Genomic DNA, 14,378 nt, shown 5'->3' on the forward strand with positions numbered 1-14,378 from the left:
TGGTATTGAATTCACCGCAGAGGAGCAATATGCCCGCTGGAGTAATCTCAGAGAGGGTTTGTTTTGGACTACAACTCCCGTGAGCACGCGCTTTGTTTGTAAAGCTCCAGAAGGCAGACTTTTGTGAATGACGGCCGCTCTCGTCCAATTCCCAGGCGCGCTGTGTCACTATCTTGCCAAATATGGTAAACAAATTCACCATCGCCAATTACATCGCTCGGAGTTAAATTAGGGACAGCCGACAGTCATGGGTGCATATTCAGAAGCGTCGTGTCTGCTCTGCGCACTTCTTCTCATAAACCACTTCTCTGTGTGTGTGTGTGTGTGTGTGTGTGTGTGTGTGTGTGTGTGTGTGTGTGGGTGTGTGTGCGTGTGCGTGTGTGTGCGTGTGTGTGTATCCCATCACTGCCGCAGCTTATCTGCACACATCAGCGCGGACTGCGGCGGTATTACGACCTATTCACATCCCTATTCTCCTTTGTTGCAACAACAGAGTGATTTTCATCTTCCCATCTTCACGCTTGCTCGAGGACACTACGGCAGCTCGGATGTTAGGTGACTCCAACTGAAGCAGGGTTATAATAAGGACGAATGGCACCTCTAAACACCCAGCTTCATCCAGATGGCCATAAGGACGCATATTAACGACTTAATCACCCTCTTACTATAAATTACTGAAATTAATGAGCGTAAAATAATGAATCGTTAAACAAAATAGGGCCATTTATTCTTTTTAATGGCAGTCAGTGATAAAAAGAAAGGAGAATGCACTCGTTTGTCACTTGAAGAAAGACAATGAATGAACAAAAGAATACAACAGAGTTACACTATAATTATGTAATACTTGAAATACACCATTTTGGCTTATCATATTCTGACAAGCCAACAATAAATCCCCCCACGTGGATGGATTAGGGTCAGTAAAGGAAATATCCATGCCTCTGCAGCAGCAGTTTTCGTGCAGGCTGTGTGTAAAATGAGCCCTCTGATATCAACACACACTGCTCAGGATTGTGGGTAACTGTAAACTGTAAACATTCTTTTATCAATGGCATGTTTGTAGGTATGTGAGAGCAGGGAGGGTGAAGGAAAGGGTGGAATGGCGACATCTGCTGGTGAAAGGAGGATTTACTGTAGTTCAACACTGGGTGAAGTTGGGGTCATGGACATCCATGGTGATAAAGTCATGTTTTTACATGACACAGAACCTTGGAGGTTTCCCAGTACATATTTTTATTTTAGTGTGACCTTTTTACCAGCTGATTCTGGTTAACAATCTTCAGCTCTATGTTACTTACAGCTCCCTTGGTGTCATTTATGGGTGCCTGCCATCACTTAACTTAAAACAGGGACAGGGCCGCTGCTGCTCCAGGAACACATTGGAGGAGCCTTCAAACCAGATCAATCTGGAAAAAGACACACATTAAACTTTTGAAGATTACAATCCCTACAAGCAAACTGCATTAGTCAGATTTCCAGTGTTAAACAGTTTAATCAGCCGGGTCACATTAGAGCTGGAGCGATTATTCAGTTTATCAGTTACCCAAGTCAATTGACAACTATTTTGACAGTTGAATAATTGTTTAGGTTATTGATAATAAAGTGATATTTTGATGCTGTCAGAATGAGAATGCGATGTATTGTCACTATAGGTTTTAAAATACAAGGGATTTACTTTGGTGCATTGGTGCATAAGGTAAACATAGTAAGAAAAAAAAAATGAAATTAAAAAGTAAAAACAAGAATTGCAAAAATCAAGAGAAATATATGATAGAACAAAGTTATAATGAAAATGTGAAAATATAAGAATAGGCACATTATATCTCAATTAAAATGAAGGAGAGCAGTAAGTGGTGTTTAGTGCAGAATGTGCAACACTTTTTCAAGGAATATGTAAAGGTTCACTAAAAGACTGCAGTATGTAGTCATACATGTCACAGATGATAATGAATATCTTTGGATCCATGGACTGTTGGTCGGATGAAACATACCATTTGAAGATGTCACCTTAGGCTCTGGAAAGTTACACTCGACACGTTTCACCATTTTCTGACATTTCATTGACAAAACAATTAATAAGTTGCAGCCTACCCTAAATTCGAGTTTGTTCAAAGTTATAAAAATAAAACGAATTTCACACTTTAATAACTGTGAGGCTCAAGTGAGAAGGGAACGTAAACCCAGATATAAAAGGTACTGTGCACCAAATGTCCATTGTCACTCCCACAGTGCATGTCCCCCACAATATGAACAAAAGCCTTTGTGGGCAAGATAAAGGAATAGTTCTGACATTTTGGGGAACATGCCTATACACATTCTTGCTTAGAGTTAGATGAGAAGACTGATGCCACTCTACTAATGTCTGTGCGCTACTTAAAAACTAAGCAATAACTAGCATTTGGCTAGCTTAGCTTGCACGAAAAGTGGTAATAGTAGGGGCAAACTGCTAGCCAGGCGATGTCCAAAGGTAACAAAATTCCATGAGCACCTTCTATTAATTATGTAATTAATATATCCATCCATTTTCATAACCGCTTATCCTCTTGGGGGTCGCAGGGGGGCTGGAGTGTATCCCAGCTGACATTGGGCAAGAGGCAGGGTACACCCTGGACAGGCTGCCAGACTATCACAGGGCTGACACATAGAGACAACCATTCACACCTATGGACAATTTAGAGTCACCAATTAACCTATCCCCAACCTGCATGTCTTTGGACTGTGGGAGGAAGCTGGAGTACCTGGAGGAAACCCAAGCTGACACGGGGAGAACATGCAAACTCTCCACAGAAGGGCTCCCTCCTGGGATTGAACCAGGAACCCTCTTGCTGTGAGGTGACAGTGCTAACCACCACACCACCGTGCAGCCCAGATAATTAATATAGGGTCAATTAATTTATGTAAGTATAAATAAATAAATAAATGTATAAATAATTATTAGAATAAATAAATAAAAGAATAAGAAAATGTGTAAATAAATAATAAACACAGGAATGAATAAATAAATAAATAAATAGGTATAAAATAAATGCATGAATCTATACATAAGTAAAAAATACATAACAAATAAAAAATAAATAGATAAATGTTAAAATAATGACAGATTTAAAAAGATAAATGCATAAATAAATGACCATCGATAATTAAAAACTCCATACATACATATCTTAAATTTACTTCTACATTGTTGTTTATTTCTATATTTTATGTACCTGTACTTATTAATTCCCGTAGTTATTTATACACGTATTTCCTTATTTGTTTATGCATTTATTTATTTGCATATTCATTATTACTGTATTTATTTATTTATTGATATTTAAGTCATGTTTTGTCCTCCATACTAAAGCTGATTGACTGTCTGATTTATTTAAACTTCAGACACAGCTAGTTTAGCTGTTTCTTCCTGATTCCACTCTTTATGCCAAGCTAACCTCCCTAACTAGACTGCTGGTGGTAGCCTCATATTTATCTCGCATATATGAGACTTGTATCAACATTCTCATCTAACTCTTGGAAAGAAAGCAAATAAGCTTATTTGTCCAAAGTGTTGTACCATTCTTTTGGGTATGATTGGGTTTAAAATCTCGTAATATTCCCCTGTTTTGATTCTAGCGAGTCAACATTTAAAATGCTAAATTTTAGAGCTGTAAGGTGAAGCAAATGTGAAGCAAAATGTGGCAAAAATAATACTTGAAACTTAAAGGTAAGAATTCAGAACCTTGTATCTCTGCACATTAGTTTAGACAAAATATCTTATGTTCATCAGTTGGTTCTCCACCCAAATATGTAGCTGTGAGTTGTAGCCAAAGGAATTAAATCCAGGGACTTTGCCATATATTAGAGTTTTCCTGAATTAAATGCCCTCCAAAGGTTAACAGTGCGATTAACAACCCATTAGATGCACTGTAGCCATACTGTATGTGTGCTTAGTCGCTGCCGAAGGACAGCGGGAAGCCTGGCAACAATAAGAACAGCTGTTCAAACATTTGCCCGCCTCACCAGCAACCCCTTTGTCAAGAACCTGAACAAACCTAGAGACATTTTAAAAATCAAGCCTCCTTGATGGGATGCAACAGCTGGCCCGACGTATCCAGGTCCTTCGAGCGCCGCAGCATTGATTTTGTCACTCATCCATCCTCAGTGCCCAACAATAAATGCCAGCTCTTGTCAGCCTCCACACTCCAAATCTTAAGAGCCATCAGTAATGCATGTGGGCCACAGTTCATGTACAATTACTTCTGTAAAGGCTTTCTCCCTCTATATCAGCTGTTGAGAGCCCATGATTGTTTTAGTATGTGGCTCAGACGCCAGATGCTGGTTTTCTTTCAGGAATGGCCGCTTTGTGTGTCCCGCATGTACAGACAGCAGGGACTGAGGTGATTATAAGGTCATAAATTCATATCTTTTCAATCAGATGTCTGGTGCAGTGGAGGCATCTCAAGTGTGTCTGCTAATCAGGGTACTAGGGCCATGACAAGGCCTGTGGTACGGATGTAATTGAAGGAAGGTGCAAAGAGCATGATGCGGTAAGAGATGACTTCTGTTTGTCTGAAATGGGTAGTGGCATTCGCTCTTCAGTCTGAAAATAGAGCAAACACAGGAGGAATATGATGGAAAGGTTTGATTAGACATTTGCAGTCAGACACACACATGGTGCATCCCTTATAGCAATATGGTGAAAACAAACACTGAACACTGGTTCCTATTTGACATGCATCCTACAGAAAATGGTCAGTGCTCTCTACAGGCTGTAAGACGTCTTTTTTGCCTTCAGCGCCTCTTTATTGTCTATTATGGCTTTAGATCAGTGCCTTCATTAGTGGTTTGGCACTGTGGTGCAGCTGCAATGCAGTATTCATCCACTGGGTGGCAGTGTTTCCTCATAAGTCACACATTCACTTGCACATACATGGAATTAATGAGTTGTTACATACTGAACATTGACGCATTTTTATTGTGATAACAACCCATTTTACTTTTATTTCTTGTTTAAAAATCTAAAGTTTAATTATGTTGCTTTTGCTGCACTAGCAGCATGGCAGGGCCCACTTGCAGCGTCACATGGATACTTGACAGGCTTGATGAAACAGACAATCAGTAGCATGTGAAAGCTTAGAGGGGAGCTACGTTCACTTTCAAAATTCATGCGTTATTTGTATGGACTAAGACAGTCCAAAAATATTCTTAAAAATGAACATCTTTCTCTCAAATCTAAAAACTAGAGTGCTAAAACTCAAATTTGTGATGTCATAGGGTATCTGATGATCTGGGGAAGATGTTGTTGATCACTCTGAGCACCTATGTCAGTGGTAGGCAACCTGTTGCTCTTTGGACCCTCTCCAGTGGCCCCCTATTTTACAACATTTAGATTTTAACTTGTCAGTGTTGCAGGCCTAAAGTGATTTTTGCATTCTACAGCTGTAAAAATGTGTAGCCTATACATCAAATTAAAAAACGTTTTACATTTTATCAACTAAAATGTGTGTCATATGTGTACGACCTGGTGCTTTTTCCTCTAAATTTGACTTAACTTTAGTAAAGGGAGCCTCTCTACCAAGGCTAGCTATGGATTCCAAATCTAAAAAAGGGAAAATCTTGGAGGGAAATAGAAGATTTAATAATGTGAGGACAGATTAATTTGCTTTCACCACTAACGCTGTCACATTAAATCACATTATTGAATGCTCATTTAGACATATTCGTAATGTTGTTGGGCTAATTTAGACTCAATAAGCTGTTACCTTTATTCAAATATGTCCAGACTTTTTTTTTTAGCCAATAATGGCTCTTTTAATAGTAAAGGTTGCTGACCCCTGAGAACACTACAGTAGACTAAAGCTCATTTGGGTATGAAAAAGGAAACAAACATTCTGTGAGTCCACTAAATCAGGGTCCTATTAATTGTCTATGGAGACTTATTACCCAATTACATTAAAAGTTTGAGACTTCTCTGGTTTCTGGCTTCAAGAAATAATAACTAATGTTCACAAATACTGATTAAGCTTTCCTCGGCCATGGAAATAACATATTGGAATTTTTAATTTAGGTGGCAATCCTCTTTAACTTCACTATATTTAGACAAGATGATGCTTAATGTGATGCATCATTTTGTTTTATTACATCTCTGCTCTGTATTAAACCGTGCACACCATCACTGATCAGAGGTTAGCTTACAGTGGACTGGATAATGTATCCAACAAGCTGTATTAGCCTATGAGTCACTTAACTGTCTCAAAAGTGTACTTTATTATAGGCATCTTGTGTCTGGACTAAAATATCTGGGTTGAGATCAATTGAAGGGCGAATTTAACCGGAAGATGATCATGTAATTGTACAAAACAGACACTTAACTATTCAATTTGCCGTTTCACGCTTGAAAATAAACAGTAATTACCCACAGTGAAAGGCATGGTAAATACAGGCTTATCAGTTCAATCGGGCTGATTTCCTTGCAGGTGCAGAAGTGCGGGACCTGTGGCGCGTCTTTTCCAGCGCCAGCGGGAGGGAGGGCCGTGACGCGCGCCACACAGGTCACATTTCAGCCTGTTTCCGGGATGAAGACAGAGATTAAAGGCAGAGAAACTGACTGTTCTTACTGCGGCGAACCTGTAGTGCACTTATTCGACATTCAGTTAAGTGCCCCCCCACCCCACCCCACCCTCCTTTGTGTGTGTGAGTGAGCTAGTGAGGGAGAGAGACAGAAACCTGGAGCTGCAAGGAGGATACAGCCAATCAGAAATCCCCTCAGGCGTTTAAAGGGATGGTGGGCAGTCTCTCGGGCTTTATGAGCGACTTCTTTTACAACCTCCGCACATTCTCACGTCTTGACCTCCCACAGACACTCAAGCAGAGCCGAGCAGTTTGGATGAGTAACAGCCCGGTTCGCCTGACGCGGCATGGATGTGTCCTTCTGTCCTGAGCGGCGCGTTTCTTCCTTTGCCTCCGTGTGAGCTGCTGCTGCCTCTGCTGCTGCTGCTGGATGCTACCCGCCCTCCCCCCGCCGCACTTGTTGCGCAGAGAGTGGATGCGCCGCTGAGTCCTTGGAGAGGAGAGGCAGGGACGGACTGCAACAGGTGCACACACAGAATCTCCTCCAACAAGGCTGCACCGGAGGTAGGGAAATTACGCATCACTTGGCAATCTGTAGGATTAATGTGCTTGTGATTTTATGGCCAAACATTTCATCCGTGGTTATTTATTTGCATGTGAGGATGATTTAGTCATTTAATTAGACTGTGTTCTTTTTTTCTGTCACTTCTTTTGAAGGTAAAACAAACTTTAAATGCGGATGTGAAGATCTTCTGCTCGTATCCAGCCCTCACCGTGCGCACAAAGCCAGGATGCCGGTTCTAACGAGCCCCGACATTGCCAACAAGTTTAAGGAGAAGTGGCTGGCGGTGTACCCGGACGATCAGGTCACCGGGTCCGACTCGGTCCCCCTGGACGACAGCCTCACCAGCCTTCACTGGCTCCAGAATTTCTCCATCCTCAACGCGGATCCGGAGCGACCAAACGGAGCCGGACCGGGCTGCCCGTCCTCCCAGCAGCACCTGTTTCTCAAACGTCTCGGCTTCCCTAGAGGAGGCACCGACTCTCCGTCCAGCCCGCCGGCCGGTGACACCGCCGCCACTGGGATGCCTTTGTACCTTGGGAGCCCCGTCACCTCCGGCAGCGACTCCACCGCTGTGCCGCGGTTCGCCAACTGCGCGCATCCGGGGAACGGCTACCTGCAGCTCCCCATCCAGGCCAGTCCGCCCGTGGAGGTCGACTACAAAACCAACCCTAAAGTCAAACCGCCCTATTCCTACGCGTCTCTCATCTGCATGGCCATGCAGGCCAGCAAGCAGCCCAAAGTGACTCTGTCCACCATCTATAACTGGATAACGGAGAATTTCTGCTACTACAGACACGCGGAGCCCAGCTGGCAGGTAACCGAGACCGGCTTAACTCTCCTTCTATTATTGATGAGTCAGGTGAATGGCGAGGTGAGGGAGAGAGGGGAGCAATTGATCCCAGTGTCACCATCAGGCAGCAGGCCTTTCTTTGATCAGTGTAGGGAAACAAAAAACATCAGATGTACATTATAAATCCTCCAGCATGCCCCCCCACCCCGATTTTTCAATTCCACAGGAGTCTAATTTCAGCCTTTAATGATTTCCATGACAAGTGTTTCTTAATGCAAGAGTCTCAGAAATTTCCATCTTCCATGAGAGTGCTCATACAGGGTTTTTGTCTGAGGGGAATGGTGATGGGGTAGAGAAAGCACTCTAAGTGTGTGTGTGTGCATGTGTGTGTGTGTGTGTGTGTTAATGAGGGCTCCTGAGAGAGATGGCAGCTAAGCACAGCTGATCATGTTTGAAATGCACAGAGCTGCCGGTTTACTAGAAAGCCTCATTAGGTACATTTGCTTTATACAAACAACAACAAAACAAAGCTCCCACCCCCCCTTCCTTCTCTTGTCTCATCTCCCTCACAAAGACAAACTGGCACAATCAGTTTTTGCATGACAAATTTGCTCAATGAGATCATGTTAAATAACCTTTTTTTTTTTTTTTTTGGTCTTTGTCGCAGAACTCCATTCGTCACAACCTGTCCCTCAACAAGTGTTTCAAAAAGGTCCCCAGACAGAAGGACGAGCCGGGGAAGGGAGGCTTCTGGCAGATTGATCCGCAGTATGCAGATATGTTCGTCAATGGCATTTTCAAACGCAGGAGGATGTCTGCTAGCAGCTACAACAGCAGCAGCAGCAGCGGTGGCAACCACAGACAGAGCAAACTAGTTCAGGGTTACCACAGCACCCAAAATGGCTGCCCCTACCAAGGCAGCAAGCGGAAGCACCTGCCCTCTAAGAACAAGGCGATGAGGGCGACTGAGTCCCCTCTTTTAGCGACAGAGGCCCACAAAGCCGACATCCTCAGGGGGGACTTTGACCTGGCGTCCGTGTTCGACGATGTCCTCAGCGGGAACTGTAGCACCTTTGAGGATTTGGACATCAACACGGCGCTGAGCTCCCTTGGCTGCGAGATGGAGGTGTCCCTGCAGGGGAGGCAGCACTCGGCGGGGCTGGGGAGGTGGTGCGGCGGAGGGGACGCAATGGGTCCGAGCCAGCACCTTAACCACCACCAGTCCTACGGTTACATGGAGCTGAGCGGAGCAGCCATGGATTGCACGGTCAACATGGGAGAGCTCCACGTGCCGCTGCAGCAGCAGCAGCATCCTCAGCAGCAGCTGGACCAGGATCAGCTGCTCCAAAGCCACCACCACCTGCCGCAGTTTGACGAGCACTCGGCGCTGTTTTCGGAGCAGCCTGACGAAGCGGTGCTGCAGCCTTGGGAGGAAATCAAAGAAGAGGCGCAGGCCATTCCTCTGACTCTGGATCAGGGCTTCAGCCTGTGCGAAGGATTCTTCACAGAGATGCAGCCATGGGAACGAGTGGAGGCCTATCTGTGACTTTTGACCTCACTGACTCCTAATTATCTGCATCCAATGACCTGAACATGTCTGATTACTCAGACCTATATCACCCACACAAGGATAAGTGGTTAGAACTACAACTACTACTTCTGCTTTCCCTCCAATCATTCTGCAATACACAGCATCTGTAATTTATTTTTCTGTTAAAACACAAACACAATAATGTCAAACCTTTCTTGAACTTGAACTGTGAAGTTAATCAAGATTTCCTTAACAAAAGACATTGATCTGACTATAAAGATTGTTGGGCAACATGATTAGGGATTATTTCCTGGCACAGACTCCCTTTTCTTCCGGAGGGTGTCAGGTGATTGACAGCGGTGCGTAACATGACACAACACTGATATATCAGGCACAATGAAACGATGAGAGAAACTTTTATAAACCAAATTAAAGTTTCATATGGACTGCCGGGGATTATCGCACTCTGTAGAATGAATGGCAGCAAAGGTTTTGACGAGACTACATGCAGCCTTTAAGTTGGATTTTTTTGGAACTATCCCAGCTCAAATGCCAGCTGGCAATAAGAGAATGTGTTCAAACGAGTGCAGCTATTTGTCGCTCTGGAGTTTTGACGAAATGCTAGTCTCGCTCACCAGACCTTTCTCAAGAAAAGAAAGGTCTGGCTGGGCCGACTCTCACTTTGAGATTGAAGAAAAAACGCTCCGGCTGCTTGTACTTCTTTCAACCAATCATAATCGTTCTGGGCGGTGCCACAGCAACGGTGCGCTTGCAAAAATATTGCTGGGGGGAAACAGGTTTGGTGTAACACGCCCACAAAAATATCGGCTACAGGACGCGAACCATGGCAGAAAAATGGCTACGTCCCCGCAAGATCAAACACCACAAAAGTTAGTAAAGGACGTGTTGAAAACGGTTGAAAACTGCTACACAACCGGAGGTGGTAGGGTGGGACTTCAGCGGGTGGCTCGTTCCGCCCAATGAGAGGCTGATCTCTGCAGCAAACTTCCGCCCACTCAGACTAACGAAATGCCAACAGAAGCAAAGCGAAGAAAACCCAACTCGCCTCCTTTCAAAGCACTCTCCACAAATAAGCACAGTCACTATGGGACTGAGAAGACATGCAGGATTCTATTTTGCTACATTAGCATTAATTTTACTAACGTGCAGTGAAATTAGCCATTCATCAAGTTACCAGAGCAGGACTTTAAACTCATGGTCTGAGGTTAGAAATCAGTCATGTATGACTCTGTTATATAGTCAGTTTAATATATATTCACTAAAGTATATAGCATGAAGCTAGGCAGGAATATTTGCCATTTGTATACAGTTACAAGAGGAGCAGACCTGGAAATTATCAGTCATGAAAATCAAACATTATGCACTTTGATAGGCAGCAGTTTTAGGAAAGTGAGACAGCTTTTATTTCCAGGATGTTTAGTTTGATTTTTTTTATCGTATTAAGATGTTTTCTAAGAGTTTACTGACCATAATGAAAGTGATGCATATGCTGTAATTGTCCATATCAGTTTGTTTTTGAACAATTAATTCAACATTGCAATAAGTCGACTGGGCAAGTTTTTCTTTCTTTGCTTAAATATTCTGTTTTTCTTTCTGAATATATACAAAACTGGGCGTTTGTTGATTATATTTCGCCAAATTTGTTGATAAGGAATATGCAGTTCAATGGTGTTTCTGTGTTGATTAGTAAGAAAAAAAAATCTGTTTTCTGTCACTGGGTGATGGATTTGTCCTTATTGATTATTTTGGTGTACGTCTTTTTTTTTATTTGTATTGTTTGCTCTCACAAAAATTCTAAATGTGTTTGAGAATATAATAAGTCTGTTGGTTTGAGGGGACAAATGATGAGCAGATACACAAAACTCAACGCTTAAAGGCCAGATTTTCTTATTGTATCATATTGATCGAGTTTGATACGAGCTCTATAATCTTAACTGTTATTTTCATTTGTACTTTTTTAAAGCTGTTTAAAAATGCAATCATGCCTTGATGCAATAAATGGTGTCAATTAAAGAAAGAACAATAACAAAAATGTGTATTGTTTATTTGTCATTGTGAAATTTCAGCAATTAAAACAGCCACACATGTTGTAGTGCAGTAAAAAGCTGTGCGTGTTTGCAATGAAGAGATAAAAGATCTATAAGAGTTTATCATTAATCAGCACAGACAGGTCTGGATTTGGTATTTGAAACATACAGGGGGTCCATATAATAGCACAGACAGCTCTTATGTAATGTAATCTAATACACGAGACAATCGCAAATTGTACGTATATTAGCATGAGCTTTGATTGTAGAAATTGTTTTAGCGCAGTGTGTTCAGGTCTATAATAATCTTTGAGACAACAATACTTATTACTGAAAATGGATTAAGGAGCATTTCTCACTTTTCAAAAGTCACAGTGTCACATTCATGCTAGCAGCTCCATGATGCTAAATGCTAACATCAATGCTAATATGCTCACAATGGCAGCTATAACATGTTGATGCCATCGTGCCACCATCTTAGTTTAGCATTTTAGCATGTTAATAATTGCTTATTAGGACTAAACACTTGTGTACAACAATATTTGCCCCACTACCCCGAGATACCGAAAGTCCTTCGCTTGGGGCGCTAACTCTCGCCCAACCCAGAGGGGGCAATCTCGGGTTTTGTTCACGAGTGAGGGTAAAATGGAGTGTGAGCTGGATTGGGGGTTTGGTGCCGTGGCTGCACCAGCCTGTAGTGGTGAAGAGGGAGCTGAGCCAGAAGGCAAAGCTTTTGATTTACTGGTCCAAACCCTCACCTATGGTCATAAGCTTTCTGTAGTCACTAAAAGAATGAGATTGCAGATACAAGCACCCGAAATGAGTTTCCACCTAAGGATGGCTGGGCTCAGCCTTCGAGATAAGGTAAGGAGGTCAGACATCCAGAGGGAGCTCTGGATGGATGGAATATAATAAGCAACAATCAATTAGTTCAAGAATAAAAAAGTATCAAGACTATTGCTGCGTTCCAGACAACTCGGAACTTGAATATTTCTGACTTCCTACCAGAAAAAGTACATTGGAATGCCACTCAAAGTCGTCCTTTGAGTCGTACTTGTAAACTTGGGCCAAATCCGTCTACCCTGCCTCCATGAAGAAGCAATTGTTTGACATCACACAACAGTGGCAGCACCCATGGATGCACACATTGTAAAAGGCAAACCATTAACTTAAATGTCTATATATCTATATATTAGATACATAAAAGTGCTGTAAAATAAAGTGTATAATGGCACCTGTCGCCTCATAATCGTTTTCCTCTATTTTGTTATATGCAAGGGGGCCAAACTGCTGAGAGTTCAATTGTGTGCATAATTGCCAAAGAAACATCATATTTTTTGTGTAAGTTTGGCATCATGCACATGGAACGCATGGAGGGCAGAAGCTGGAAATTCCAACTTGGAAATTCCAACCTCCAACTCTGACTTTAAAGCAGCATAAGAGTTCTTAGAGGTGGAGACAGAGCCTTGTCTTTGGCTAGATGCTAACATCACCATGCTAACATACTCACAGCGACAGTCAAATATGTTTAGCATGTATAGTGGTTACCATGTTCACCATCTTAGGTTAGCATGTTGCCATGCTAACATTTGCTAATTAGCACAAAACATGAAGTCTAGTATTTATTTAGTATAATCATAAACCAACCTACAGGGCAAATTAAAATTTTGGCCTGATGAAGGAAGATAAAGGTCAGGGGATCAAAGTTATTACAATTTATCCTCTGGAGACCATGAATGGGTGAACCAAATTTATTAAAAATTTAATTTAATGGCAATCCCTTAAATAGCTGTAAAGACATTTCGCTTAAAACCACAAATGTCAACCTTGTGGTGGCATTAGAGAAAAAGTCAGGGGATCTATGAATGTCTTTTCAAAATTTCATGGCAATCCATCAAACAGTTATCACATGTCTGTCTGAACCAAAGTGATGGAATGACCAAAGGCCAGATTTTGCCATCCAAAGAACCACGCTGCTAGCATGGATAAAAAATAACATGAAGAAACATGAAAAAAGGATTTAAAAGTTAACAAAGTTTTAGTGATGAAAGAAATAACATAAATAAATAAATATCAGATCAGAAGCAGCGAAGAAACGCAAAAGATCACAAAGGCCCAGAGTATCGTCCTCAGGCAGGATGCCCAACACTGTGGAGCCCTGAGTTCACAAACATACAGATTTCTGTCTGAGGACGCCGAGGTTCATGGGGGGCCACAAGTTCAAAAAGATAAAACAACTGCACAAAGTACAACGTAGGCATGTAATGAGTTTGACTGTGTGCTCAGAATCAAACCAGTTTAATAAGAGGACAAGCAACTATGATCAACTCCAATGAATGCAGTGAAACGAGATGCCTTATCTCTCCACGGGTCGACCCTGCATCTATCAGAGTGCCCCCAACAAAACAGACACATCTCATAGCTGTTAGAAAACGCCCTCAAAACTCACCACCACATCTCACCTCACCTTTTTCCATGATTTCGGTTGCATGCCTTGTATGAAAATGTGCTTTTCCACTTCAAATCTCTTTTTAATTGAAATTGTTGGAGGAAAAAAGGGAGAAATGCGGCTTATCCCTGTCCCTCTGGCTCGCGGCTCCCAGCGGCGACAGGTCATGTGTGGAGATCTCCAGGAATGGGTGGAATAACTCAGATTCCTAAAAACAGCAGGGACTACGGCCTGATTCGAGGCTTGAGGCTTGTGACCACTGGCCACCATGCATGCAGAAAATCACTCCAGCTGATAGAGAGGCTGATCCTGTGACAGTTGCAGGTCATTTAATACCAGTTAAAGCTCAGAGGTGATTTCTGTTTGCAGAGGAAATGTGCAGCAAGTTGGAGAAGCAACATCAGTGTCACTATCATGCTCAAGTTGAAGGCTAGAGAGTCAAGCTT

General features: G+C 42.4%; 1 protein-coding gene across 1 annotated transcript; it reads left to right on the forward strand.

Annotated features, from left to right (window-relative positions):
- The first annotated feature begins 6,724 nt into the window (after positions 1–6,724).
- On the forward strand, positions 6,725–11,454 carry foxj1b (forkhead box J1b). The gene is made up of 3 exons (XM_033610908.2): positions 6,725–7,113; positions 7,267–7,928; positions 8,572–11,454. The coding sequence occupies exons 2-3, from the start codon at positions 7,341–7,343 to the stop codon at positions 9,448–9,450; spliced, it is 1,467 nt and encodes a 488-aa protein (XP_033466799.2). The 5' UTR covers positions 6,725–7,113; positions 7,267–7,340; the 3' UTR covers positions 9,451–11,454.
- Positions 11,455–14,378: the final 2,924 nt, after the last annotated feature.

The sequence above is a fragment of the Epinephelus lanceolatus genome, chromosome 21, assembly GCF_041903045.1.
Source record: "Epinephelus lanceolatus isolate andai-2023 chromosome 21, ASM4190304v1, whole genome shotgun sequence".
Classification (NCBI taxonomy): Eukaryota; Metazoa; Chordata; class Actinopteri; order Perciformes; family Serranidae; genus Epinephelus; species Epinephelus lanceolatus.

Coding starts and splice junctions, on each gene's coding strand:
- foxj1b (XM_033610908.2), top strand. CDS start 7,341: ATGCCGGTTCTAACGAGCCCCGACATTGCCAACAAGTTTAAGGAGAAG. Junction 7,929..8,571: donor ACGCGGAGCCCAGCTGGCAG/GTAACCGAGACC, acceptor TCTTTGTCGCAG/AACTCCATTCGTCACAACCT.